The 24106-nt window shown below is 42.6% G+C and overlaps 1 protein-coding gene across 4 annotated transcripts; it reads right to left on the reverse strand.

The window, feature by feature from the left end:
- Positions 1 to 99: 99 nt before the first annotated feature.
- Positions 100 to 23575, reverse strand: rundc3b (RUN domain containing 3b). Of its 4 annotated transcripts, none has more exons than XM_047357640.1 (11): positions 23362 to 23575; positions 16300 to 16415; positions 13168 to 13301; positions 11903 to 11988; positions 11708 to 11797; positions 7687 to 7767; positions 6538 to 6712; positions 4486 to 4643; positions 2586 to 2699; positions 1162 to 1223; positions 100 to 1087 (listed from the first exon to the last, which is right to left on the reverse strand). In XM_047357640.1, exons 1-11 carry the CDS (start codon positions 23436 to 23438, stop codon positions 942 to 944), a joined length of 1239 nt encoding a protein of 412 aa, XP_047213596.1. In that variant the 5' UTR covers positions 23439 to 23575; the 3' UTR covers positions 100 to 941. The 4 variants fall into 4 exon arrangements, with proteins under 4 accessions (XP_047213596.1, XP_047213590.1, XP_047213609.1 ...); XM_047357634.1 differs by having other exon boundaries at positions 2586 to 2732; XM_047357653.1 differs by lacking the exons at positions 100 to 1087; positions 1162 to 1223 and adding an exon at positions 1258 to 2364.
- Positions 23576 to 24106: the final 531 nt, after the last annotated feature.

The following is a 24106-nucleotide window of genomic DNA, read 5'->3' on the forward strand; positions in this document are numbered from 1 at the left end:
AAAATGTGACTTCTCTGATGTTGTGATTTTCTTTTCATTGGTCTTACAATGCTTCCCATTCCATCTGTTTCTGTTTCAACACACGTTTGAAATTCTCAATGTGAAAGCAGGTGAAGTTTATTTAAAATAAAATATAAAAATGCAAATAAGTCCAATAAAATATCAGGTTAATGTCTGTGCAAATGTCTGCTGGAATAAGCTGAAGGCAAGTACTGTATTTTAGTGCAGAGGTAAACAGCTAGTGACCATGAATCCAAATGACTTTATACCGATGTCCTAATGCGGTGTTTGAGTATTATTATTGATATTTTTGGATGTAATTCATTGCAAACATCTAAAAACAGACCACATTACATTACCAGTGGATAAACATCAAAGTAGAATACTGCATCTTAGTATTTAAGGAGAACCCAGAAGTGCAGAGTGATTACCTGATAACAAAATCATGTGATAATGCAAAATGCACAACGCAGACACTTGTGGAAAAAGAAAGACAAACATTCACATCTTAAATGGTAAGATGCAAATGGTGCTTTAACCCTCAGTATCGGTGGTAGTAGAGCAGAATAGAGCAGCGCATCGTTTGGCCTGCAGGAAAGTAGCAACTGATCTGATCTACAGTCAGTATTTTTAGCATGATCTTTGAAAATGATCTTTGCAACACTGAAATATGAGAAGTCGTACAGCAGCTTTAAATTGATTCACTTCATTTCGATTCGCCACACAGATGAGAAGCAAACTAATTTGAACACATGTTGATCAAGTTACATCAGCTGGGACAATTTTCAGTCTGTTAGTGTAATCAAGCTACACCCGGTTCCATTTTCTTCAAGTCTGGCTCCACATTAAGAAACACAGAACATAAAATCAGCATCACCAGCATGAGGAAAGTTCCTGAATTCTTGAATGAGTTGATGAGCTGTTTGTAGCTCCTCATCCCCCTATGATGGAGTGACACCCGGACTGCTGATCTCTGTCGCAGGACTGGCAAAACACTCACTGGACTTCAGGCTGGCCAGAGATTTATAGCTGGCTACAGAGGTCAGGGAGCCACAGAGACCTCTAAGAGATGGAGTTTCTTCCTTACCTGGAAGACAGAGTATACACATTTAATGACCAAGATATGTGTAAAGGTCTTTCTGCTCCTAGGAGGGGACCTGCCTTGTGTGTTTGATGTGAGGCTCATGCCTGCAGACAGCTGCTCCAGACTCTGGAAACTCTTCCTGCATGAAAATGGAAAAAGAAACATTAAATCTGACTGATCTTTTCCTGCACTAGGTCAGTTAGGATAACCTAAATTACTTTTATTTGCTAAATACCAGAATAATTAGAGGATCTTTTCGAGATTAGTTTTTTTCAGAACTGTTCACACAGAATGATTACTATGTATTTGAATAATTTTGTGAGAGCCTGAATCTTGATATTCTGGCTTTGTAAGCCTCTCATTGGTTCATTAACAACATCAGAGTTAAATAGATTTACACCTCCAACAAACTGCTTCCCTATATGACATCATGGGGAAATCAAAAGAAACCAGCCAAGATATCACTGAGAGAATTGTGGATCTCCACACCTGTGGTTTGTTCTTGGATGCAACTTCAAGATGTCTGAAGGTGCCAGATTAATCTGATCTGTTTAAACAACTGTATGCAAGTATAAAAACTAGTAATGTCCAGTCACACAGGTCAGGAAGGAGATGGGTTCAGTGTTCCAGAGATGCACGGCTTTTGGTAGACAATGTGCTAATCAACCACCGAAGAAAAGCAAAAGACGTAAAGATGCTGGCTGAAGCCTGTACTGACATGGGCTGAAAGGCCAATGAGAGAGAGGCAGAAGCCATTAATCCAGACACAATATATTAAAAGAAATGACAGTCCGCAAATGCACTCTGGGACAAAGACCTTAATTTTTGGAGACCTGTTGAAACCAAAACTGAAGTGTGGTCATTGTTTATAGCATGCAAGCCTTAGAACACCATTCCAACAGTGAAGTGCAGGGGTGGCAGCATCAAATTGCTAACCCAGTTTGGTCCAAATTTCATTCAGATCAGTGTAGTCCATTCCAACACAAACTAATCATGCAGCTTAATTAAGATTCAATTAAACATTGTCCCATTCAATTTAGTACCAATCCAGTGAAATTAAGTAAATCAGAAAAATCCCAATTGGTAAGCAAGGTATAAATCTAAAAACCTAAAGCAATTTGGATCAAGTCTTTGACTTTGCAGGAATCCTTCATCCTGAGCAATTATAGGTAAAATATAGAGATACAAAAGGTTGATTTAGACTGCCTTTTAAAGTATCTGCTACCTTCAGACTTGATTTTGACCTTTCATCTTGGTTCTGAGGTTCTGGGCGACTGTATCTATAAAAGGTAACAAGGTACACAGCTTTGTTTTTTTTTTGTTTTGGAACTGTAGAGATAAAACAGCACCACTGCAAGCATTTAGAGGAAAACAGTAGTAATGATAATATTGTTTGTCAAAAATGTTTTAATATAAAATTTAAAACTGGCAGAATATGACAACCAGAGCGTGCTGGTGAAAGGAACTGGAGAGACTGAAGATTAAAAAACAAATGACATACTCCTCCCACTGCCCAGTGCTCTTCCTGTACAGCAGCGTATCCAAGGCAACAGCACTGGCATCCAGGGCATCTGGAGATGGCCACTGATTGGTCAGATGGGATGTTAACTCCTGTCTGGAACGCAAATCATTGTTTTTCAGCACAGTCCTGAAAATGCAAGAAAATCACAGGGCTAGCATTATTTTTCTCAATAAAATTAATTGTCCTTGAAAACCTTACGAAAAGCTCAAGGTGTAAAGTTTCAAGACAATGTCTGAACATTTCTGTATCGGTCCTGGAAGATGGCAATGGAACAGATGTTTGGGTAGATGTATCTGCACAGGTTTTCAGCTTGTAAACCTCAGTATTTGAGTATCACCAACGATACTCATACATATTTATCACATCAAACATTTATGCAAAACCTACCCAGTTAAGTTGCAGGTGTTTTGGTGCTGAAAGTTTGAAAATCGTTTGATCTGCTAAACCCAGATCAAACAAAGACATAAATAATAATAAAAATAAATAAATAATAAAAGCCAGGTAAACATTATTGTGTTTAGATGGGTACGTTTTAAGACGAAGGTTGTCGGAGGCAGGTACTGACGTAGCTGGATGTGTCCAGGATTTTAATTGGTGGAGAATTGAAATTCGTAAGGGAATGTAACAGTGAAACTCCAGTTCATGCAGGAGATCCCTTTGACAGTTGTGTACTCAACAAATTTGGGCTTTATGGGAGGGTACCAAGAAGAACACAGTTGTGGAAAGACAGCCATAAGAAGTCCAGTTTGCCACAAGCCGTGTAGGGGACACTGAAAGAAATGTCAAAGAAGGTCTTCCTGTCAGACGAGACCAACATTAAGCTTTTTTGTCAACATGCAATGTGTGCATAAAAACTAACACTGCACATCACCCTGCACAGATCATCTCCACAGTGAAACAGGGTGGTGTCAGCATCATGCTGTGAGGAGGAAAACCCTGGAAGAAAACCCGTTAATAGCTCCAGTCCGGTCCAGACTGGACCAGAGTCCTGCTACTTTTAGAAGTCACTCCCTTCCAACACACCTGATTCAAATAATTAGGTAGTCTGCAAGAATTTGTAGAATTTGACTGTATGCGGAGGAGGTAATTCAGCCATGTGATTCAGGTTTGTTGGACCAGGGAGACATCTGAATGTTGCAGAACACCAGTCCCTCAAGGACCGGAGTTTGACAGCCCTGTGTTAGACGCTGCAAAAGACTTCAGACGGCGGTAGAAAGTCACCTTCCAGGAGGAAAAGAACCATGAAAGTACAGCTAGAGTAACCAGGTAATGGTTTGGATTAAAGGACGGTAATGCTACAAATCCAGTCAAGATATGCACTTGCAGCTTGTAGAGACATATCGCAAAAAGACTTTTGAAAACCTTGCATCATTTTATGTACTACATTGTTTTGGTTTATCAAATAAAATCCCATACGTGACAAAATATGGAAAACATCCAGAGTAGTAAAAGATTTGCAAGGCGCAGTTAGTTTTGCTTATAAACACTATAAACACACTTCATTTCATATTCATAGCATGTCCTGTGAGATGCACTGAATATTTTAAGTAACTACAATGAACTCCACTGATTAACAGTCATTACATTTTAGAAATCCTCTTGACACCTTGTGGGCTTGGTTTGGGTAACCATCATTCTTACGAGGATTATAGATGGAAAAGCATCACTGATGGTATTTTGTTTTGCTGGTTAAAAAAGGCCAGTAGTTGCAGTGGATTTAAGAACACATAAATAACAAACCACTGCAACACCCAGGTTTCTTGCACTCCTTAAATGTCAAGTTTGTAAGATTTGCTTCAAAGCTCCCCAACAAAATCGCCCTCACAACCATGCATACACTTGCTGACAGACACAAAAACCCTCTAAAAAGGAGACTCACAGTTGGTTCTGCAGCTCCACTATGATATACTTGAGCTGTTGTTTCTCCAGCGTGTGGGAGAGGTGCGCGTCTCCTAGGCTCTGCTGAAGGGCTTTGTTATGAGAAACGGCCTCCGACAGCTGGGCTTCCCGCAGACGGACCAGCTCTTCCAGGTAACCCTGAGGCAGGCAAACAGACTCAGGCACTCAGACAATCTTGTTTGTTTATTTCCTTGAAGCCACTGCTGAATAAATACATACAGGTCCTTCTCAAAATATTAGCATATTGTGATAAAGTTAATTATTTTCTATAATGTAATGATGAAAATTTAACATTCATATATTTTAGATTCATTGCACACTAACTGAAATATTTCAGGTCTTTTATTGTCTTAATACCAATGATTTTGGCATACACCTCATGAAAACCCAAAATTCCTATCTCACAAAATTAGCATATCATTAAAAGGGTCTCTAAACGAGCTATGAACCTAATCATCTGAATCAACGAGTTAACTCTAAACACCTGCAAAAGATTCCTGAGGCCTTTAAAACTCCCAGCCTGGTTCATCACTCAAAACCCCAATCATGGGTAAGACTGCCGACCTGACTGCTGTCCAGAAGGCCACTATTGACACCCTCAAGCAAGAGGGTAAGACACAGAAAGAAATTTCTAGAACGAATAGGCTGTTCCCAGAGTGCTGTATCAAGGCACCTCAGTGGGAAGTCTGTGGGAAGGAAAAAGTGTGGCAGAAAACGCTGCACAACGAGAAGAGGTGACCGGACCCTGAGGAAGATTGTGGAGAAGGGCCGATTCCAGACCTTGGGGGACCTGCGGAAGCAGTGGACTGAGTCTGGAGTAGAAACATCCAGAGCCACCGTGCACAGGCGTGTGCAGGAAATGGGCTACAGGTGCCGCATTCCCCAGATCAAGCCACTTTTGAACCAGAAACAGCGGCAGAAGCGCCTGACCTGGGCTACAGAGAAGCAGCAATGGACTGTTGCTCAGGGGTCCAAAGTACTTTTTTCGGATGAAAGCAAATTCTGCATGTCATTCGGAAATCAAGGTGCCAGAATCTGGAGGAAGACTGGGGAGAAGGAAATGCCAAAATGCCGGAAGTCCAGTGTCAAGTACCCACAGTCAGTGATGGTCTGGGGTGCCCTGTCAGCTGCTGGTGTTGGTCCACTGTGTTTTATCAAGGGCAGGGTCAATGCAGCTAGCTGTCAGGAGATTTTGGAGCACTTCATGCTTCCATCTGCTGAAAAGCTTTATGGAGATGAAGATTTCATTTTTCAGCATGACCTGGCACCTGCTCACAGTGCCAAATCCACTGGTAAATGGTTTACTGACCATGGTATCACTGTGCTCAATTGGCCTGCCAACTCTCCTGACCTGAACCCCATAGAGAATCTGTGGGATATTGTGAAGAGAACGTTGAGAGACTCAAGACCCAACACTCTGGATGAGCTAAAGGCCGCTATCGAAGTATCCTGGGCCTCCATAAGACCTCAGCAGTGCCACAGGCTGATTGCCTCCATGCCACGCCGCATTGAAGAAGTCATTTCTGCCAAAGGATTCCCGACCAAGTATTGAGTGCATAACTGTACATGATTATTTGAAGGTTGACGTTTTTTGTATTAAAAACACTTTTCTTTTATTGGTCGGATGAAATATGCTAATTTTGTGAGATAGGAATTTTGGGTTTTCATGAGCTGTATGCCACAATCATCCGTATTAAGACAATAAAAGACCTGAAATATTTCAGTTAGTGTGCAATGAATCTAAAATATATGAATGTTAAATTTTCATCATGACATTATGGAAAATAATGAACTTTATCACAATATGCTAATATTTTGAGAAGGACCTGTATTTGAGGTGTTTGTTTCCACTAAAGACAAACAAGACGTAGCAGAAAAAAGGCACATTCTATATGCAGCAGGAGGGTGTTTTAAACCAGTCATCTTCACAGGATGTTGTTTTCTGCTGTCATTTCAAAAACCAGTTATCCAAGAAAAATGTCACAGTAGCTTATATAAAGTCATCCAGTCCCTTCAACACAAAACAACACACCTTCTGCTCCAGAGCCATGCGGTACTTCTGCTCAAAGCGTTTGCACTTGCTGACCAGGTTGCTCTGCTCGGTGAAGATTGATGCGGCGGTGGCCTTTATGTCAGGGGTGCTGCACTCGCTGCCGCTACTTCCCAGAGTTCTCATCTCCTCCTCGTCGCTGCTGATGCTGTCTGCGCTGCACAGGGAACCAAAGCGAACCACATATTAGTATGCATCCATGTCGGGCAAACTGACTCATGTCTGACCCTTTTTTAAGTTTAATCTCACTCCCTAACAGCAGACCAATTCGAGTTTGTAAAGAATTCATAGGAGACGTAGGAGAATTTACCTTACATCTTGCCAAAATCCCCTTCCTTTGATAATTATTGGCACCCCTAAATAAATCCTAAAAGTAATCAAACTAAAGATTTCATTTCATTTCATTTATACTTTTCTTTTCTTGTAAATAGTAAATCATGACTTTGTGTTTTCCTGGGGTATACATGTGAAGTGAGCCGAACACTCTTCTCTTGACCAATTTTCAAAATGGGAAAGACCAGAGAACATACCTTTTAAGTAATGTTAAGTAATTTTAAGTAATGTTACTGAAATGTGAACTGGAGCAAACACTCCAGGTTGCTCTGACGTAACCAACGATTCATTTGTGGAAAAGCCCCTCATGTCTACTGTTGGTATGGCAGCATGTCTATAATACTCTGGGCCTGTTTCTCCTCCAAAAGCCCTGAGAACATTGTTATAGTGCATAGCTTAGTGGTCTTTTTGAATTACCTGGAGATTTTAAATAAAAATCTGGTGGCATCTGGCTGAAAATACAGCCAATTTGGTACAGAAATGGTTCACCAAATGAAAAACGGAACTCCTAACTCCTGTAAAAAAAACCTGTGGGTGAGCCGAAGAGACCAAAGACAAGCCAGAACCATGTAGGGTCTGTGCAAAGAGGAATGGTCCCAGATTTGTTCACTGAATGCTTGAACTCTGTGAAACCCCAGAAGACTAAGAGCTGCCCTGCTAGAGAAGGGCTTGACCAAAGTATTACCAGCAGGGTTGTCAGTAAGCGTATTGTGGTGTATTACGCACATTTGTGAATCCCTGGTACATTCAAAAATATCTGCAGTTTTTTTCTGTCACTGTTTCTTCCACTGCATATACCTCTGTGTGAACTTCAGGTAAGGCGTGTAGTCGATGACAGCAGGACAGCTGTTGTCCAGACACTCTCCTTTAAGACAGAAGCTAAAAAGAGAAAACAAGATTGAAAATAAAAGCAAAGATTCTCCTGTGTTTACTACGTTTAATCAGCATTCTTACAAGGTACTCAAATATTTGGTGTCTTAAAATATGTCCATGTATCTATCACCCAGGTTGCTCCTTCCAATTACATTTTGTAGCCAAATCAGTTAATTACTAAAATTAAGTAGCATTGCTAAAATTTGACACATAAATAATAATATCTACTCTTTGTTTTTTTTTACATTTTTGGATACCAAATGGAAGTTTTAACATTACTTCATCTATACTTTGCACGCCCCTCCTTGAACCACCACCTTAACGTAGTGGAGGGGTTTGAGTGCTCGAATGATCCTAGAGGCTATGTTGTCTGGGGCTTAAATGCTGCTGGTAGGGTCTCCCATGGCAAATAGGCTCTAGGTGACGGGTCAGACAAAGAGCGGTTCAAGAACCCCTCATGACGACTACAAAATCGAGGCACGTGACGTCGTCCGGTACGGCGGAGCCGGGGTCCCACCCTGGAGCCAGGCCTGGGGTCAGGACTCGCCGGAGAGCGCCTGGTGGCTGGGTTGCTCCTCACGGGACCCGGCCGGGCCAAGCCCGAACGAGAGAAACGCGAGACCATCCCCCAGTGGGCCCACCACCTGCAGGGGGAACCGTGAGGGACTGGTGCACAGAGGCTTGGGCGGCGGACGAAGGTGGAGACCTCGGCGGCCCGATCCCCGGATGCTTAGGCTGGCTCTAGGGACGTGGAATGTCACCTCGCTGGGGGGGAAGGAGCCTGAGCTTGTGCGGGAGGTCGAGACATATCGACTAGAAATAGTCGGGCTCGCCTCCACACACAGCGTGGGCTCTGGAACCCATCTCCTCGAGAGGGGCTGGACTCTCTTCTACTCTGGAGTGGCCCACGGGGAGAGGTGGCGGGCTGGGGTGGGTTTGCTTGTCGCCCCCCAGCTCAGCCGTCTAGTGTTGGGGTTTACCCCAGTGGATGAGAGGGTGCCTTTGGATGTCTTTGGATTGGCAGACTGGGGTGGTGGTCCCCCTACATAAGAACGGTGACCGGAGGGTGTGTTCCAACTACAGGGGGATCACACTCCTCAGCCTCCCTGGTAAGGCCTACACCAGGGTATTGGAAAGGAGAGTCCGGCCGATAGTCAAACCCCGGCTTCAAGAGGAGCAGTGTGGTTTTCGTCCCGGCCGTGGAACACTGGACCAGCTCTATACCCTCTACAGGGTACTCGAAGGTTCATGGGAGTTTGCCCAACAGGTCCACATGTGTTTTGTGGACCTGGAGAAAGCATTTGACTGTGTCCCTGGTGATGCCCTGTGGGGGGTGCTCCAGGAGTATGGAATCGGGGGCCCTTTACTAGGGGCCATCCGGTCTCTGTACAAGCGGAGCAGGAGTTTGGTTCGCAATGCCGGCACTAAGTCGGACATGTTCCCGGTGCATGTTGGACTCCAGCAGGGCTGCCCTTTGTCACCGGTCCTGTTCATAACTTTTATGGACAGGATTTTTAGGCGCAGCCAAGGGCCGGAGGGGTTCTGGTTTGGGGACCAGTGGATTTCGTCTCTTCTTTTTGCAGATGACGTGGTCCTGCTGGCCCCCTCTAGCCAAGACCTACAGCATGCACGGGGGCGGTTCGCAGCTGAGAGTGAAGCGGCTGGGATGAAGATCAGCTTCTCCAAGTCCGAGGCCATGGTTCTTGACCTGAAAAGGGTGGCTTGTCCTCTTCAGGTTGGAGGGGAGTTCCTGCCTCAAGTGGAGGAGTTTATGTATCTCGGGGTCTTGTTCACGAGTGAGGGAAGAATGGAGCGGGAGATCGACAGACGGATCGGTGCGGCTGCAGCAGTAATGGGGGCGCTGTGCCGGTCCGTTGTGGTGAAGAGAGAGCTGAGCTTAAAAGCGAAGCTCTCGATTTACCGGTCGGTCTACGTTCCTACCCTCACCTATGGCCATGAACTTTGGGTCATGACTGAAAGAACGAGATCCCGGATACAAGCGGCTGAAATGAGCTTCCTCCGTAGGGTGGCCGGGCACTCCCTTAGAGATAGGGTGAGGAGCTCAGCCATCCGGGAGGGGCTCGAAGTAGAGCCGCTGCTCCTCCACATTGAGAGGAGCCAGTCGAGGTGGCTCGGGCATCTATGATGCCTCCTGGACGCCTTCCTTGGGAGGTGTTCCTGGCACGTGCCACCGGGAGGAGGCCCAGGGGATGACCCAGGACACGCTGGAGGGGCTATGTCTCTTGGCTGGCCTGGGAATGCCTTGGGCTCCCCCCGGAGAAGCTGGAGGAGGTGTCTGGGGAGAGGGACGTCTGGGCGTCTCTGCTGAGTCTGCTGCCCCAGCGACCCGGTCCCGGATAAAGCGGAAGACGACGAGTACGAGTACTTTGCACGCACAGTAAGGACATTTGTGTTTGGTTGAGTATTTTCTTGGTCTAATAATACTTCTAGCAATAAATCATGTGATGTTTGAAAGGAAGTTGCATTTGTGGGCTGGGCAGCAGAGCATGTGGGTTGTGCTCATGAAAAGCTTTACAAATTCTCTCTGCTAATGCCAAACAGCTTATGGTGGAAGGAGTGCAGAGCTGTGGGGTGGCATCTCGCTCACTGGAAAAACGAGGCTTCTCATGATTGGAGGCAATCTCTATGCAGGAAGAGAAAGATTCCTCTACTCTTAGAGACCAAACTGTGACCTCCAAGAAGACAACCATTGCCCCCCAAAGAGCAGGGTTCATCAGAGACGACCTCCAGGATTAGGAAGTGGAGAGGACGGATTGTCCTGCCTTTAGTTGACCCTGCTGAACACGTGCTGTTTGCTTTAACGGGACCAACACAGCCCCATTGGCTGACATGCAACAGATGCTGGGTAAAGAAGGGGGAAGCCATCCCACCCAAGTGTGTGACCATGCTGGTGACAAGCCTGAGGAGAAGCCACCAGCTTGTTGTGGTTGTGTACAGTCTCCCAATCTCTACTGAGGCACCTGTTTGTTAAATGAATGCATTCTTAAACTGTCTTGTATTTTCAAAACTTGTATCATTTAATCCAGTAAACATCAGCAGAATAACTTGTTTGGTTCTGGCAGAGAGGGTGCAACATACTCAACTCTGTCGCTTCACCCACAAATAAAATTTCCGTACAAATGTTTCACAATTTAAAGGAAAATAAGCAACATTATAAGATTAATTGCGAAGAAGCACCATTAAACACAACTTCCTTTACTTTTTGTGCAAAGTTTTCTTTATTAAGAACTGATTAGTGTTAATTTTCAAAGCAATTTTAGAGGAGTGTTTCTCTTAACCACCTTTAAATATTGTCATTATTTCTGTGTGAAATCATTCATCTTACTTGTAAAATCACAACATATCGAACTATTTCTTAAAATTATTTGATGCAAAACATTTTTTAACAATTAACATATGTAACGTATGTTTCAATGCTGCCATGTTTTATATATATTTATAGTTTGTAGTGTTCTGATATTGTCTCCTTTATCAGTTTATGCCTTAAATGTGAGTGTGTTCTGTTTTAACTGCAATAAAAGCTGCTCAGGCTAAATATGATCTAAATTTAGTCAGAAATATTCTGGGCAAAGTGAGTGGAATTGGACCTAATGTTGACTTGAATGTGTTCCTCAGTGGGATCATATGATTTTATGGGCTTTGATAAATGTTCTCCCCTGTACCAGCACAAACAGGAGCAATTACCCCAGCCTTCCAATGAATAATGCAGGAAATCTGCTTTAGCAAAAATGAAAATTAATGCCATCAAAACTGACAGAAACCTGATTAAGACAGTGAGAGGCAGAACATTTTATTGGTTGTGCCAGGCACTGAGCTTGTGAAAATGTAAATCTGATGTCTTATCCACTTTTTTGTGTTTTGTTTTTGTACAACAGAGAGAGAAAGTCTCACTAACTTGCTTCCGACAGTAGGTTATGATAATCACCTGAAATCAATGGTGTTAAGTCCAATGAGAGTGTCTGCCAACAGCCCAGCCTCTTCTCCCAGCATGATCGCTCCTTCCTCAAACAACCTCCTACAGTCAACACGAACACACGGATCATTGATTCAGTTCAAAGAATATTATGGAAGCAAGAAAATCTTCCACAACTGTGTTTTTATGATCTCTACATTTGAAGACCTGGTGGTTTTGAAGTCCTTCATTGAAAATGAGATGTACTCTGACAGTCGTTTCTCCATCAGAACAACCCTGATCCATGCCCTTCCCTGCATAGACACAGACAAGTCATTTTACTTTAACAAGTGAAACGACCAAATTATTTTTGTCTTTTGTGCCTTAAAGGACATAATAGTTCGTAGTAAATGGCTGTTAAAAAAAATAGAATACCGAATGTCTGTTTGACATTTACTGGTATTTTTGAGACCTATATATACACAGGGGTTGGACAATGAAACTGAAACACCTGTCATTTTAGTGTGGGAGGTTTTATGGCTAAATTGGACCAGCCTGGTAGCCAGTCTTCATTGATTGCACATTGCATCAGTAAGAGCAGAGTGTGAAGGTTCAATTAGCAGAGTAAGAGCACAGCTTTGCTCAAAATATTGAAATGCACACAACATTATGGGTGACATACCAGAGTTCAAAAGAGGACAAATTGTTGGCGCATGTCTTGCTGGCGCATCTGTGACCAAGACAGCAAGTCTTTGTGATGTATCAAGAGCCACAGTATCCAGGGTAATGTCAGCATACCACCAAGAAGGACAAACCACATCCAACAGGATTAACTGTGGACGCAAGAGGAAGCTGTCTGAAAGGGATGTTCGGGTGCTAACCCGGATTGTATCCAAAAAGCATAAAATCACGGCAGAATTAAATGTGCACCTCAACTTTCCTGTTTCCACTAGAACTGTCCGTCGGGAGCTCCACAGGGTCAATATACACGGCCAGGCTGCTATAGCCAAACCTTTGGTCACTCATGCCAATGCCAAACGTCGGTTTCATTCCCAAGACGAATTGACGCTGTATTGGCCGCAAAAGGAGGCCCTACACCATACTAATAAATTATTGTGGTCTAAAACCAGGTGTTTCAGTTTCATTGTCCAACCCCTGTATATATATATTTTTTTTGTATGAAGTTATCTCTAAAAAAAGAACAAACTAAAAACACCAAATTGTATTGGTATTAAAGGTAAATCATAAATTGATTATTTAATTAGTTACATTTTAAAGGAGGGGATTTTGGCTAATTGTATTTGTCTAAAATCACATTGATCTGACTCCTCTACAAACAAAAATGGCTTAAATCCTGCCTTTTTAAAGTTTTTTTTTTTTAAATACTGCTTGAATGGTATATGTTGAATATCCACATGTTTTATGCTGCTTCTCTAGCTCTCCTTGCATTATTGTAAAGTTTTATAGGATGCCGGCATGGTGGGGGGCCACACCTTGGATCTTGATGATCGCACATTTTCCATGCTCTCGATACTTCGGATGCAGTTATGAGGCACTTTGCTGCAGGCCGCTTTTATGTAATCCCAGAAACTCCGAGGACTCTCGTAGCCGAACCACGTTGTCTGACCTGAGCCGAAAATACAGAAAAACAGGGATTTCTTTTTATTATTATTAAGAAAACATTTTCTATGTGCTGTTTGGCTGGAATAATACATTTCAAACAAAGGAGTTGCAGCTAATTGTTTTATAGGAATGAATTTGGCTGATTGATTTTAAACCCAATTTGACCTTAAATTCAGTTTATTTGTGCTATAGAAATGAACTGAATTTAATTGATTGAATTTAATAATTTTACTTCTATTTCTTCTTAACCCATCTGAACATGAAATTACTGCATAGTGATCACTAGGACTCAAGAGGATTTTATCACATTAGTAAAGAAGTTAAAATAAATTACTATAAATAAAATCTAAAGTATTTAAATGGTTTTTAGGAGAGCACGAAAAATGAAAAAAGGTGCAAGACAAATTAGGTTTTGACAAAAAATGATGATGTTTTTACTGGTATAGTAGTTAGGAAAAGATTGTGTAACCTCAAAAATTTTCTAAACTAACAATAATAAAAGGGATTTACATTAAAAATCGTCATTTATAACAAAACCTGACACTGGTTTCAGATTCAACATTTTGGTAAACATCCCAGTGAGTCAGGATATAAAGCCACATGTAATTGCACCTTCAACTCTTCAGTGTGGATAATATAAACCAAAAAGAATTAAAATTGGGAACAAATCTTAAATTAGACCAACACAAATCAGAGCATATTTATGAAGTGGAAGGAAAATATTTCTTGGTGTCCAAAATTCTGAAAACTGTGGCCTGCGTTTGTTTTGTTTTCAGCCCCGGGTCAAACTTCTGCAGAACCACATTTTATTGTAGTTGTAGCTAGGGGTGCACCTTAATTCGTTAACTTTGGTACATTGATAGGTCAGGCTTTTTAAAGATCTGACCCCTCTTTTGTACATGGTCCCCTGTCCGGATGAGGATGGGGGTCGTTGGGGATTGGGTCAGGGCGGGGGTTGGGGTCCGGGCCGGGGTTGATGAGGTTCAGGCACGAGCCCGGGCTAGCCCGGACCGGGTTCGGGTGCTGGGGCGGTCTGCCTGTCTCCACCCCTGGAGGGAAGGGGACCACCTTCTGCGTCCGGGGGCTGGTTGTCGCTATGGGGTAACGGCACCTGGATCTGGGAGTATAGAGTATGTATGGGGAGTGTGAGTAAGTGTACCACGTCCATTGTTGTTTGTCTTTACGTTGGGTGCGTGTTTTTATGTATACGCATGAGGGTGGGAATGTGTGATTGTGATAGTGTGTGCCTGTTATTTGTGTCAAGTTGGGTCTTGGGCTGCTTCTTCTCCTGGATCAGTTTAGGCCCCCCATCAAATGTTGGGCCTATTTCCTCCATGCCACATTACCTGCCGGTGGTTGGTGTCTCTGCTCGCCGGTGTACTTGTATTTCTCGAACCGGGGCTGGGTTCTTTGGTGTCTGCTGGTTCACTCCCGGTGGCTGCTTGCCGGGGCCTGGACCGCTGGGCTCTGTCGAGCCTCTGCTTGGGGAGTGATATGCCCGGGGTCTCGGGTCTCTGGGACCATGGCTGTAGACGGTGGCCTGTGGGTTCGTCGCTGCAGCTCCCTGGGGCTTCTGTAGTGTGGCTGCTGGGTGGTTCCCCTGAGACTCTCCTCTGCTCTTCTCTGGGGTGGTTGCGGTAGTCCTGGCGGTGGTTCTCCTGGGGTTCCTGGCCTCTGGGGGGCCTTTGGATGTCTGTGGCTCGGATCTCTTCTGTATCTGTCCCAGGTCCATGGGGGCAGGTCTGTGGCTGCTCACACTCACTATTGCATATGTTTAAGGAGAAACCTTATATACACAAGCACGCTCACACTCAGACCCACAGGTGTTTAGATTCAGGTGTTAACAGATACACAAATGTTCTATATTGAGCCGCATTTACCACTAATTACATCTTGCATTGATAAATACCGTGTACTTTTCAGTAAAAAAGCTGGTAATATGAACGTTTCTGCAGGTGTAGAAGCAAGCAGGGTGTTATCTTATATTCTCTTCGTCCTTCTTTCTTTCCTCCATTCTTCTCTCCTTCTCTCCCCTTTTCCTTTTTGCCCCCCCTTTCTCTCTTTTGTGCTTCTTTTTTTTCCTTTTAATTTCTGTCTCCGTTTCCGTAACTGAAATAATCCCAAAACAGTTTCTAATAAAGTTTCTCTTAAAGTTTCTCTTATATATATCAAGCAGAGCTTTATAGCTGTTGGGCTTTTTCTTGGCACAACAATTATGAGCGCTACTCTGCCAGACAGGACACGGTTAAAAAAAAAGAAGAAAAAAAAGATCTCTAATCGGTGATTGGTCAGAAAACTGCAATCAGTGCATCCCTAGTTGTAGCTGCAAATCTTTTGGGGTATGGTTGTACCAGCTTTGTACATCATGAGACTGAATTCTTTTACCCATTTTCTTTGCAAACACTTCAAGCTCAGCAAAATCGGATGGAAAGTATTTCAAACATTGCCGCAGATTCTCAGTCAACTCTAGGTCGAGCCCATTCTAACACATGAATATGCTTTGATTTAAGCTATTCAATTGTACGTCTGATAGTATGTTTAGGAATGTTCAGCTGCTGGGAGTTAAACCTTCGTCCCAGTGTCCAGTTTTTCGTTGCCTTTAATAGGTTTTCTTCCATGTGCCCTTTATATAGCTCCATCCATCTTCCCATCAGCTTCCCTATCCCTGCTGAGGAAACCTATCCCCACAGCATGATGCCACCACCCTCTTTCATCATCTGCATTGTGTGTTCAGGGAGTTGGTTTTCTGCCACATATACCATCTCACATGTAGGCCAAAATGTTCAATTGACCAAAGGACCTTGTTCCACATGTTTGCCTTGTCCTCTACATAGCTGTTTGCTGTTTACTTTCTGTTGGTTTATCACAGAAATCCCAAATAAAATATAATGAAGTTTGTGGTTGTTATGAGGGAAACCTTAAAAGGTTCAAGGGGTATTAATACTTTCTTATTTAACACAGTCTATTGGTGTCTTTCAGTGTGTTTCATAACCTTTACATGCCTTTGAGCCGATGACTGAGGATGTGCTCCAGGATGGACACGAAGTTAACGAACTCTGGGAAAGAGTCGTCTATTGTTTCAAAACAGGAGCGATCCAGCAGAGTCTTCACTGAAAACCTGAACAGAAAGAAAATGCATGCAAAATTATGTCACTAATGTTTACAAAACCTCTATTTTAAAAGGGCACCATGACTTTTTCATTCTTAAGTAATGAGGTCAATACAATTATCTCAGGTTTTTTCTTATAGCTTTGACCAAGAATTAAATAAATAGCATTTGAAAGAAACGAGGGTGGGGTGAATGAGAATAATACCATTCAATGTTTAGAGAATACAAATTAAAAAACTCATCTCGACAAATCTTTCAGTTATCGATTTTAAGCAATTACCCAGACCTGTCCATAACAGCAGCAGCAAGGCTTTAATTAATCCTCCGTGATGAAACCAGCCACAGTGTGCCGCCCGCTACTGCACAAACCGACTCCATTTAATCTGATTGCAACTAATTACACAGGAAGGAGAGTCAGCACACAGGGCTGTGATGTGTTTCTGTGTGTGCTCTGTGAACCCTGTCAAGCTGCGTGTAGACCTTAACTCAATAATCTAATTTCAAACATCGCTCTGCCTCTCGGTGCTCCTCCTCGTCGCTTAGCAGCATGATGACGATGGACCGCAAGCTTCCTGTGGAACACCTGATAAACTTCACTTATATTAGCTTTTCAGAAACCTTAAACGCATCCTTTTACCAATCTGTTCATGCTGATCCCATATCTCCATAACACACTGAGCCCTGCTATAGTCATTCGATGCACTGTTGCATTAGTTGACTTCTAATTGTTCACATTTGTCAAGACAAGATAATTTTGCAATTTATTAAAACAACACTTTTTTATGTTGCTGCTCCTTTTTGGAAAAACCTAAATTCCTAAATTTGTTACTAGAGTTCGCAAAAATACCAACCGGGCTGACTGTCTCTAATGAAGGAGGGCTTTGTTTATGTTCTGTGCATTAAAATGCAAACCTTGCAGCCTCCATTAGAACATCAAATCTGGCTAGCTCAGCAAAGTCCAACTGCAGTTCTGCCCAGTGTTAATTCACACAGCATATTTCAGCACAGGTATCGTGTTTGCACACGATTCTGCAATCTGTCATCTGAAAACAGCACAGTTATGATCTAAAATAGAAACACATGATGTGTTTAAGTGGTGGTTTTTGTTAAGTCACAATGTGTATAGTACTGACCACATCCTAACCATCACCATATGCCATAAATCAAGCAGGAAAAGCTTAAAACGTGCTTGCAGGAGATGCAAACGTTTACCCAAAGAGACATGATACAGTATATCTATGCTTTACCACAAGGCAGCAAATAAAGATTTTTTCCTATTTATACATTTAAATAAAATTAAGAATTAAAATAGAAATGGACTGATAAATTCACAAGGAATGAGGAAGATCCCATAACGGCCCAGAAATCTATCCAGACATGTATTGCACAGATGTGTCAGGAGTTGGAGTTCTGCTGCCGGCTGCTTACACCTTTTCGACACTAGGTGCCGCCAGTAGGAGTGTACCTGAGGCGACAGGTGTTGTGCATCTACTCATCAGCTGGGAAGCATATAGAGGAAGGTTGCCAACACCTCGGCGCGGAGTGTTTTTGCCTCCGTGGTAATTTCTGGCCAGCTCTGAAATCTTTGCATGATTTTTACCATGGATATCTTTTGAAGGATCTGTTGTTGCGAACTCTTAACTTGCTTTGTTACCTGTTCCAGGTGTGAATCCTACCTGATCTGTTCCAGTCCTCCATAGTGGCTAAGGCTACTTCCTGATCTAGTCTGTGCATGGCAAGCTGAACTCCTTTCCTGACATTTATTCTCTCCCTGGCGGGTTATTCTGGAATCTCCAGTAAGATACGTTTATGTTGGTTCATGTTTCTGAGGTTCAGCTATTTATCTTTTCTCTTTGTGTTTTCACAGTAAGGAAGATTAGACTCGTCGCTCCTGTTGTTCCTGATCAATCTTTCAATAAAAACTTATTCCTTTTACAAAATTCTCTGAGAGTCTCTGCATGTGGGTTAAGTTGGATGTAAAAATCATGACAAGATGTTAAGACATTACCATTTAGAGCATTTTTTTTTAATCATGTAATCCAGTGTTTACTAATTCTTTACTGTATTTTTTAAATATATTTGTCTATTCTGTTCATTTATTATGTGTCATTGTAATACTTCATATTATGTTTATTATTTACTTGTTCATCGTTCTAATTGGTTGATGGTGTGATCTGACAGAGGCTCACACTCGGACCCATTATATACCATTAAAATTAATGCCTACTTTATCCTATAAACAAGTTTCAGATCTACATCGATTTGCAGATCCTTTTTTTACAGAAATCAGAACTATTTTTATTGAGCTAAAATATTTATTGCTGATCAGGTAAATTTTTTTTTTTTTTTCAGTTTTTAACTTAAAAATGTATCTAAAAACAGATTGGTTTTTTGACTTTGAGTATTTTCAGCTTAACAATTTTGGCCTTCTTATCAAACAGTACTTTATAAGGTATGCCTGATCCATATGGTCTGTTTTAGCAGGTCCTTCTCAAAATATTAGCATATTGTGATAAAGTTCATTATTTTCCATAATGTCATGATGAAAATTTAACATTCATATATTTTAGATTCATTGCACACTAACTGAAATATTTCAGGTCTTTTATTGTCTTAATACGGATGATTTTGGCATACAGCTCATGAAAACCCAAAATTCCTATCTCACAAAATTAGCATATTTTATCCGACCAATAAAAGAAAAGTGTTTTTAATACAAAAAACGTCAACCTTCAAATAATCATGTACAGTTATGCACTCAATACTTGGTCGGGAATCCTTTTGCAGAAATGACTGCTTCAATGTGGCGTGGCATGGAGGCAATCAGCCTGTGGCACTGCTGAGGTCTTATGGAGGCCCAGGATGCTTCGATAGCGGCCTTTAGCTCATCCAGAGTGTTGGGTCTTGAGTCTCTCAACGTTCTCTTCACAATATCCCACAGATTCTCTATGGGGTTCAGGTCAGGAGAGTTGGCAGGCCAATTGAGCACAGTGATACCAGGGTCAGTAAACCATTTACCAGTGGTTTTGGCACTGTGAGCAGGTGCCAGGTCGTGCTGAAAAATGAAATCTTCATCTCCATAAAGCTTTTCAGCAGATGGAAGCGTGAAGTGCTCCAAAATCTCCTGATAGCTAGCTGCATTGACCCTGCCCTTGATAAAACACAGTGGACCAACACCAGCAGCTGACACGGCACCCCAGACCATCACTGACTGTGGGTACTTGACACTGGACTTCTGGCATTTTGGCATTTCCTTCTCCCCAGTCTTCCTCCAGACTCTGGCACCTTGATTTCCGAATGACATGCAGAATTTGCTTTCATCCGAAAAAAGTACTTTGGACCACTGAGCAACAGTCCAGTGCTGCTTCTCTGTAGCCCAGGTCAGGCGCTTCTGCCGCTGTTTCTGGTTCAAAAGTGGCTTGACCTGGGGAATGCGGCACCTGTAGCCCATTTCCTGCACACGCCTGTGCACGGTGGCTCTGGATGTTTCTACTCCAGACTCAGTCCACTGCTTCCGCAGGTCCCCCAAGGTCTGGAATCGGCCCTTCTCCACAATCTTCCTCAGAGTCCGGTCACCTCTTTTCATTGTGCAGCGTTTTCTGCCACACTTTTTCCTTCCCACAGACTTCCCACTCAGGTGCCTTGATACAGCACTCTGGGAACAGCCTATTCATTCAGAAATGTCTTTCTGTGTCTTACCCTCTTGCTTGAGGTTGTCAATAGTGGCCTTCTGGACAGCAGTCAGGTCGGCAGTCTTACCCATGATTGGGGTTTTGAGTGATGAACCAGGCTGGGAGTTTTAAAGGCCTCAGGAATCTTTTGCAGGTGTTTAGAGTTAACTCGTTGATTCAGATGATTAGGTTCATAGCTCGTTTAGAGACCCTTTTAATGATATGCTAATTTTGTGAGATAGGAATTTTGGGTTTTCATGAGCTGTATGCCAAAATCATACGTATTAAGACAATAAAAGACCTGAAATATTTCAGTTAGTGTGCAATGAATCTAAAATATATGAATGTTAAATTTTCATCATGACATTATGGAAAATAATGAACTTTATCACAATATGCTAATATTTTGAGAAGGACCTGTATACTGTGTGTGTCTTTGGCCATAGTTGCCTTGTGATAACTAAATACACTGCTCAAAAAAATAAAGGGAACACTCAAATAACACATCCTGGACATGCTCCTGATGAGACAGCGGATGGTCTCCTGAGGGATCTCCTCCCAGACCTGGACTAAAGCATCCGCCAACTCCTGGACAGTCTGTAATGCAACGTGACGTTGGTGGATGGAGCGAGACATGATGTCCCCGATGTGCTCTATCGGATTCAGATCTGGGGAACGGGCGGGCCAGTCCATAGCTTCAATGTCTTCATGTTGCAGGAACTGCTGACACACTCCAGCCACATGAGGTCTAGCATTGTCCTGCATTAGGAGGAACCCAGGGCCAACCGCACCAGCATATGGTCTCACAAGGGGTCTGAGGATCTCATCTCGGTACCTAATGGCAGTCAGGCTACGTCTGGCGAGCACATGGAGGGCCATGCAGCCCTCCAAAGAAATGCCACCCCACACCATTACTGACCCACTGCCAAACCGGTCAAGCTGAAGGATGTTGCAGGCAGCAGATCGCTCTCCACAGTGTCTCCAGACTCTGTCACATGTGCTCAGTGTGAACCTGCTTTTCATCTGTGAAGAGCACAGGGCGCTAGTGGCGAATTTGCCAATCCTGGTGTTCTCTGGCAATTGCCAAGCGTCCTGCACGGTGTTGGGCTGTGAGCACAACCCCCTCATACCATCCTCATGGAGTTGGTTTCTAACCGTTTGTGCAGACACATGCACATTTGTGGCCTGCTGGGGGTCATTTTGCAGGGCTCTGGCAGTGCTCCTCCTGTTCCTCCTTGCACAAAGGTGGAGGTAGCGGTCCTGCTGCTGGGTTGTTGCCCTCCTAGGGCCTCCTCCATGTCTCCTGGTGTACTGGCCTGTCTCCTGGTAGCGCCTCCAGGCTCTGGACACTACGCTGACAGACACAGCAAACCTCCTTGCCATAGCTCACATTGATGTGCCATCCTGGATGAGCTGCACTACCTGAGCCACTTGTGTGGGTTGTAGAGTCCGTCTCATGCTACCACAAGTGTGAAAGCACCACCAACATTCAAAAGTGACCAAAACATCAGCCAGAAAGCATAGGTACTGAGAAGTGGTCTGTGGTCCCCACCTGCAGAACCACTCCTTTATTGAGTGTGTCTTGCTAATCGCCAAAGATTTCCCCCTGTTGTCTATTCCATTTGCACAACAGCATGTGAAATTGATTGTCAATCAGTGTTGCTTCCTAAGTGGACAGTTTGATTTCACAGAAGTTTGATTTACTTGGAGCTATATTGTGTTGTTTAAGTGTTCCCTTTATTTTTTGAGCAGTGTACATTTTTAGCCTTAACAGCTTTTATTTGCTGCTGTAACAAAACAAAAAGCACAAAACGAAAATATGTTTTAATTGCTACACATTATGCATTCAGATATGGGCTGCCTTTGTCAAAGTGAAAAAGTAACCCTCGGAAAGGCGTAAAAACAGAGGATGCAACAAATAGACATAAGCAGAACAGATGAAAAACTAGTAAATGGGTAAAATCAGGCAAGGTACAAATAAATCTAGAGTCTTAGAATGCTGTTAAAATCGTAAAACAAATAGAAAGCCTGTAGAGGGAGGTCAATTGTGTGAAACTGATGTTATTAGTAATTTAGGCCTAAAGGCTGGACATCAACACATCAAAAGTAAAGGAAATATTACATTCCTACTCATTATTTTCCAAATAGGTCCCCCAAGTCCTTGTTTTTATAGAATACCTCGTCTTTTCTCTGCTCTTTTTACTCCCCCACTCAGGTCAGTCGTCAATAATGATGACTAATGTGGAGGCAGGAAAATTTTGGCAAAATAACAGCCTGGTCAGTGAGTAGCTGCCTGCTTTAATTATATTAAAGCTTAGTTCTTGAACAAATGCTCACAGGAGCATTTCATTTTCTACATCTTCTGTCTCAACATTGAGCGGACGTTTATATTGCCAGGTTTGTTTTCTGAACAGCTACTGCCAAGACAGAAAAGACGCACTCCCCCACACCTTCCTTTTTTATGATTTGTTTGCTGTCAAAAACATTCAGCGGGGACTGCCAAGCCTGTGACTGACATCCATCTGCCAGCAGCACTGAAAGGGCCATAAATCAATACTCTGAACTTAAGGCTCTGAACAGTAAATGACAAAGAAAGCAGGCAAAACAAGCAGATGACAACTGTGTTCACACCTCAGCATCAGACTTTCTTGTCATCTCTATAAATGTTTTTTAAAATGACGTTCTAATAAGGAATATATAGTGTCTTAACTAAATATTTAAACCATAATTATTGCATTCTTCCTAACAGTACAATAAGTTAAAATTTCCTTGTTTTTTTTAGAGGAATTCATTTAAAAGAAACCAAACTTCGATGATGCCAAACAAAGGCTTTCCAGTGATTGAATTGCTCGTTTATTTGAATACAAAAGAGCAAAATCAATTTGTTTGCCAAACTGCAGCTTTAACCCTGCACTCCAGTGAGTGATCTGAATGTAAAGGTATCAGAACTGAAATATGAGGGCATGAATGTTTAATGAAGGGGTGAGGAGGCTGTTACTGTGAGAGTGTGTGTGACTGAGAAAAATGGGATGACATTAAGCTACTGTGCAGCACTGACTACCCACCACATACCCACTTTACATGTCTAATCAGACCTTTCAGCACGCAGCGACTCTTTGTTTAGTCAAATATCCAGCAAAAGACGCAGATGAAGCTGAGGTCTTGCTATATTTAATGCACACCCCTGGAAAATAAAAAATAATCCGCCGTCAACTATTCATCAGCACGCGCATTTAAGTCCTCATCACCATGAAGAGAGAAATCAGAAAGAAAGAATAATCTACCTGCAGACTGTGAGCAGGTTCTTCCTCTCCACCACGCCGCTCCTAACTGCTCCGCGCTTGCGGCTGAGCGATGCCATCCCCCGGCCACGGCTGGTGTTTGCGGCGGTGCGCTGCCTCAGAACGAGGGCAGGTTCGTCACCACAGAGCCGCGAAGCCGAAGATGCTCCACTGGAGGAGGAGGAGGGGGAGGAGGACGGACAACACAAACCACCGAAAATACAGAGCACTTCCTGTTGGCTCTTTCAAAATAAGAGCTTTTGACAAAAAAAATTTTTTAAAACAAGGCGTATAATAACAATAACAACAATAATAACAATATAATAGTGTTTCATCAAGACAAACTAAAAAAAGTTAATAAAGTCAGGAAACTTTTTTATTGTTATCTTTGGTTAGATCTTTATTTACTTCTACTACTTTTACTGTTATTTATTTACTTATTTTATTCAGTGTGACTGATGTTTCCCACTGTTGAATGGCAAGAAGCTTATTTTTTAAAATGAGTGGTTAGCTCTTCTTTCTTTTATTCTTTCTTATCTAAGCAAAGAGACACAGTTTGATGGGGTTTAAATAGTAAATTAGATGGGACATTTTGCAGAAATCAAACCAGAATCATCAAAGTGATTCTGAGACCTATCACACACTTTCTTGCTTTATTACTATACTCATATGTGTGAGAGTTCAGTTGCTGTGTAATAAATTGTTTGGTTACATATTATATTCCAGGTAGTATTCAGCACAAATCACA

Source organism: Girardinichthys multiradiatus, chromosome 3 (genome assembly GCF_021462225.1).
Source record: "Girardinichthys multiradiatus isolate DD_20200921_A chromosome 3, DD_fGirMul_XY1, whole genome shotgun sequence".
NCBI classification, from domain to species: Eukaryota; Metazoa; Chordata; class Actinopteri; order Cyprinodontiformes; family Goodeidae; genus Girardinichthys; species Girardinichthys multiradiatus.

Excerpts from the sequence above, each read along its gene's own strand:
- rundc3b (XM_047357634.1), bottom strand. The coding sequence starts at position 23,438 with ATGGCATCGCTCAGCCGCAAGCGCGGAGCAGTTAGGAGCGGCGTGGTG. Across the intron at positions 16,416-23,361 it reads AACCTGCTCACAGTCTGCAG|GTTTTCAGTGAAGACTCTGC; the intron begins GTAGATTATTCT and ends CTTTCTGTTCAG. Across the intron at positions 13,302-16,299 it reads CCTCAGTCATCGGCTCAAAG|GTCAGACAACGTGGTTCGGC; the intron begins GCATGTAAAGGT and ends TTTTCGGCTCAG.